Source organism: Capricornis sumatraensis, chromosome 5 (genome assembly GCF_032405125.1).
Source record: "Capricornis sumatraensis isolate serow.1 chromosome 5, serow.2, whole genome shotgun sequence".
NCBI classification, from domain to species: Eukaryota; Metazoa; Chordata; class Mammalia; order Artiodactyla; family Bovidae; genus Capricornis; species Capricornis sumatraensis.
In genome coordinates this window covers 86101724-86106826 of record NC_091073.1, presented here as the reverse complement: position 1 = coordinate 86106826, position 5103 = coordinate 86101724, and the positions used below count along the sequence as shown (strand labels likewise).

The window sequence follows — 5103 nt, the reverse complement described above, 5'->3', positions numbered from 1 at the left end:
AGGGATCCTCCTGACCCAGGGACTGAACCCGGGTCTCCCGCATTGTAAGGCGGATGATTTACCATCTGAGCCACTAGGGAATGACGGAGTGCCTCAAAAGAACTACCTCGAAGGGTTTTTCCAATGCACGCGTCTTCAAAACCCAGACCCCAGCAGACACCACGGTAGAAGAGGACAGTGTTTTACTGAATGCTGGCGCTGCCTTCTGCAATCTAGGTCAGAGGGGTTCCCACGTGGGAGGAACCCGCCCGGCCCACAAGTGCACGGCGACATTTCCAGCTTAGTTATGGGTACTTCCAAATATCAGGGAGCAAAAGCCTCGAGGGGGAAACCAGGACCTTCCTGGGACCGGTGACCACCCTGTGAAACTGTCACAACGTTCAGACACCGGGCACACCTACGCGCACGCGCAGCGGTGCCGCGAGCCCCGCAGTCTGTTTTCGCCCCGCCCCTCGGACCGGAAGGAGATGCCGGCCCTTCCGGCGTCCGGCGGCCCTGTGGTTGCCTCAGTGATGTCGTGGGTTCAAGCTGCTTCTTTGGTCCAAGGTCCTGAAGAGGAGGGGGACGTGTTTGACGAGGAAGCTGATGAGTCGCTCCTGGTGCAGCGGGAATGGCAGAGCCATATGCAGAGACGAGTCAAAGTAAAGCTGCGTGGAGAGGGCGGGGGTCCGTTGCTGTACCGGGTTGTTAGCGCTGGAGCTGGGAGTTGTGAGAAGGTGGGGTCCCAGGATGAAGGCCGGAGTGGTCGCGACCTGGCCTGGCGCTGCCCTCCCTCTCCCTTACCATTCAGTCTGGCCCATGTCCTGCTAGAGTTTCCCAGTGGGTTACTTGAAACCGTGCGACACCACAGGATGCTTTCCTCGAGCGCCCGTGGAGTGTGTTGGATGGACACCGGGGACCGAAAAATATAACATTTGTCAAAGACTTTGAAGAGATTTCAGTTTGATGGGCATCAGAGGAAAAGGGGTGGAGGAGAAACATTTACACTGTTCTAACTATGTCTGTCAAAGGACATGTAGGCAGTTGACATGGGTTGCTTGAATGAGTGGGGAGCCTAAAGTTAGGAGTAGTGTTAATCAGGACAGATGGAAAAAGTGAACTTAAGAATGCTGTCAGAGGGCAGTAAGAGAAAGCTAATAAGGAATGGAGTCACAGAGTCAGACAAGGCTGAGCGGCTGAAGAAAATAAGGAATGGTGGTGGCTACGTAAGGGAGTATTAATGTGTTTTTTTAATTTGTTGGGTGTGAATTATCCATCTCTAATTTGTCTTACTATTCATTGAGTCTCAGCTTAATACCACATACCCAGTTTCCAGGTGGAGCTTTCAGAGCTTAGTTCAGGGTGAGGACCAAATGATGAGATCTGTGCCTGCTAGTGTCCTTGCCAAACATTAAATTGCCATTAAATCTGCCCTTATTTAATGTCTCAGTAAAATAATATTTGCTTAGCAGAACAACAATGTTGTCAACTTCAAAAATGTCTTACGTGAAGCTGGGGCTAAACCAGTAAATATTGAGCACCTTTTGAGTGTTGTGGCAGGACAAAATCCTTGGGCACAGAGGATTTTCAGTTTACTTAAATTAAGGAAAATTTCTAAATCAAGCAGAATTTCTAAAACCAGCCCTCTCATCTTCCTTTTACTATACCAATTTCTTCTTTCCCTACTCCAGTTCCAAGACCTTGGTAACCCTGCCCTGCCTTACCCACTCACACCAATCCAGTTTCTAAAGGACCAGACCCCTAATTCTCCATGTTTCCTTTCTGTGGAGCTATTGCTAACACGGATTTTTTTTTTTTTTGTATATATGTAGAATCAATATTTTTAAATGTGTCCAATAAATCTAGACTACAAAAATGGGATAAGCCAACAATAAACTTTTATGAGAAGCATAGTCTACTTTGGTTGTGTGATTATGCCATATGTTATAGAACCATGATGTTAAATAACACAATAGAGGCCTGTTTCATCAGTTTCTAAATTGGTTCTGTGACTTTCTAGAAAAATCTACACTGGTTTACTTGGTGTTAAGTTACAACTGTAATTCTTCATTACTTATTTTTAGGAAGGCTACAGAGATGGAATAGATGCTGGCAAAGCAGTTACTCTTCAACAAGGTTTCAATCAAGGTTATAAGGAAGGTGCGGAAGTCATCATAAACTATGGACAACTTAGAGGAACATTGAGGTAATTTTTAAAACTTAAATGCTGAATTATTTTAACCTTTGTACTAGTGGAGGGTTTTGATGAAAGTAATATGTAAAAAAGTGTAAGCTGAACTGTTTCCCCTAGTGTTAAATCCATGAAAGGGTACTGCAGAGCATAAACTAAAATTGCCTTCAAAAAGTCAGCAGTTATCCACTTTAGTGTGTGAGCCAGATGTTGTCTTTTATTGCAAAGAAATGATACAAAGGTGTCTTCTTTTTTGCTACCTGAACTACCACCAATCTGTATCTCAAAGTAATTGAAATAATCTTCAGGTTTTGGGTAACGTTTTTATTCTTGCACATGTGGCAGAACACAATAAAACAGATGTCTAGACTAGCGATACCTGATGAAGAGTATAGCCAGTAACAGAAAAGGTATTCCATTTACTTTATTTCTGAACTTTGAACACCTGTCAGGATTTCATAGGAATAATGGCATGTATTAGAACCAAGTGGTCCAAAGGCACATGGAGCTATGGAGCACGGCATGCTTATCCTCTTTGATGCTTTGTACCTTTTAACCTTTCCTCTGTAGAGAAAAACATAAAAATGCTTCAAAGAATCACTGATTTTTACAAGGTATGAAATGAAAGTTAACAGGACAGAGACTTCCCTGGCAGTCTAGTAGTTAAGACTCTGTCTGCACTTCCAATGCAGGGGATGCAAGTTTGATCTCTTATCAGGAGATGAAGATCCCACATGCCATAAGATAGCACAGCCAAGAAAAAAATTAAAATTAAAAATAAAATTAGAAAAAAGTTATAAATGCAAAAGTTCATTACATTTGAGGTTTTATAAAATTCAGCTGTCAGGAATCAGCATTTATAGTATACTATAGTAAGAAAATGATCATGTGTTCATCTTCACATCAAGTTAAATTAATTTTTTATAAGCTTAGAAAACTTATTGCAGGGTATCTGGTGGCAATGCAGTGGATTTGGACTTCATGTTTTTATTTTCATGGCCTGCGTTCAGTCCCTGGTCTGGAAACTATGTTACCACAAGCTGTGTGACATGGCAAAAAAAAAAAAAAAAAACTTGTTGCTAACATTATTACTTTTCACAATAACCATTATTTCGTGAGATGAATAATATGAATGTAGGAAAGTAAAAGTACTATCTGTACTAAAAAAACAGTAAAGAAAAATAATTATTAAGACTGGAAGAATTCTAACCTCCTTCAATAAAATTGTTAGTAAAGTATCTAACAAAGTTGGAAAAGTGAGTTGTCTCAAAACTTTTTTTCCCCTCACCTTCAGTTTTGATGTCAAGCAGCTATACGGTTATAACAGTGATTTTTAACCTTGGTTACACCTTGTTATCAGCTGGGAAGCTTTTAAAAAAATAACACCCCCAGAGATTCTGATTTAATTGGTCTCAGGTGTGACCTGAACCTTGATAAGGTTTAAAAGTTTTGCAGGTAATTCTGATGTGCATCCAAGATTGAGAAACACTAGTTTAGAAGCTGGTTGCTGCCTTTAAAAGAAAAACTATTTTTTCAGGTTTTTTCTTTCTCTTGAGTTGTATCCATCTTCAACAGAAGCTACACAATCATAAGGGGAAAATAAAATCAGGGAAAATAGATGAGGACCTGTGAAGGAGGGGTTATGAATTATAAACGGTTTATATGATTAACTCCAGTTGTTTAATTTCTGTTGAAAGATAATGTCCTTATATTTATAATCTTATTTTACCATCATTACTTTCCTGATTTTGACTCACATTGCTATTATTAATAATTTTTGCATGATTTTATCTAGAAGAGAAATATGAAAGCCTTAGCTTCAAAAATTCTAAAAGCCTTTGATTGTTTAATTTTTTCCTCTTTAACTCTTATTTATATTTTCGTTCAGTGCTTTGCTCTCCTGGTGTCATCTTCGTGATGATAGTTCGGCTTTGGTCAGTAAAATAAATAATCTTCTGGATGCAGTTGGCCAGTGTGAAGAGTATGTGCTCAGACATCTGAGATCAGTCACTTCACAGCCACATGTTGTAGACTTATTGGACTCCCTTCAGGATATGGACCTTTATCATGTAGCTCCAGCTGAGGAAAAGATTGATGAAGCTAAAGATGAAAGATTCTGTGAAAATAATGCTGAGTTTAACAAAAACTGTAGTAAGAATCTTAGTCAGGTAGATTGTTCATCTTTAGAATGTTGTAGAGCCCAGGAGCATGAACGCCCTGAAAACCCAAGCCTCACTTGGATTTTAGAACAGACAGCCAGTTTGGTAAAACAGCTGGGAGTATCAGTAGACATATTACAACACCTCAAACAACTATAAAAATTACCTTCACTTTAATAATGGAAGCGATGTTCAGAACATTTTTAGAACATTTTGTTTCTGAACAAGCTAACCAAAATTTGCACTGGTTTCTACACTTGACTTGTAAGGGTATCCCTTCATGTAATGTTGAAACATCTTCAAAATTAATACTATTAAAGGTAATATAATCCTTCTTTCTTTGTCACTGGCAATTTTTATGTGGTTTAAGATATGCTCAAAAATTCCAGTTGTCTTCATTTTCAAATTTCTGGGGACTCATTACTATAAGAAATTAACAAGAATCAGACTACAGTTGACCCTTGAACAACACAGGTTTTAAAAGTACCCACCCACCATGCAGTAAAAAAAGCTGCGTACTACTTAAAGCTGGCCCTCCATATCTGCAGTTATGAGTCTCAGACTCAACCAGCCTCAGATCATATAGTACTGTAATATTTACTATTGAAAAAGATCCAAGTGTAAGTGGACCCTCAGGGTTCAAACCCATGTGTTCAAGCATCAACTGTTATTTTGTAAGGACTTAGCCCTGCTTTCTCCTCCTGTCACCTTGTCTTATGATTAGGACCTCGTCAACTAATCAGACCAAAGTTACAAAAAATAACCTAAAGGCTA

At 39.8% G+C, this 5103-nt stretch overlaps 1 protein-coding gene across 1 annotated transcript; it reads left to right on the top strand.

Annotated features, from left to right (window-relative positions):
- The first annotated feature begins 509 nt into the window (after nucleotides 1-509).
- On the top strand, nucleotides 510-4562 carry YAE1 (YAE1 maturation factor of ABCE1). The gene is made up of 3 exons (XM_068973358.1): nucleotides 510-641; nucleotides 2064-2185; nucleotides 4059-4562. Exons 1-3 carry the CDS (start codon nucleotides 513-515, stop codon nucleotides 4486-4488), a joined length of 681 nt encoding a protein of 226 aa, XP_068829459.1. The 5' UTR covers nucleotides 510-512; the 3' UTR covers nucleotides 4489-4562.
- The last annotated feature ends 541 nt before the right edge of the window (nucleotides 4563-5103 follow it).

What these genes read in the sequence shown, in the direction of transcription:
- YAE1 (XM_068973358.1), top strand. Translation starts at nt 513, where the DNA reads ATGTCGTGGGTTCAAGCTGCTTCTTTGGTCCAAGGTCCTGAAGAGGAG. An exon ending in ATATGCAGAGACGAGTCAAA is followed by an intron (nt 642 to 2,063) that starts GTAAAGCTGCGT and finishes ACTTATTTTTAG; the next exon opens with GAAGGCTACAGAGATGGAAT. An exon ending in CAACTTAGAGGAACATTGAG is followed by an intron (nt 2,186 to 4,058) that starts GTAATTTTTAAA and finishes ATTTTCGTTCAG; the next exon opens with TGCTTTGCTCTCCTGGTGTC.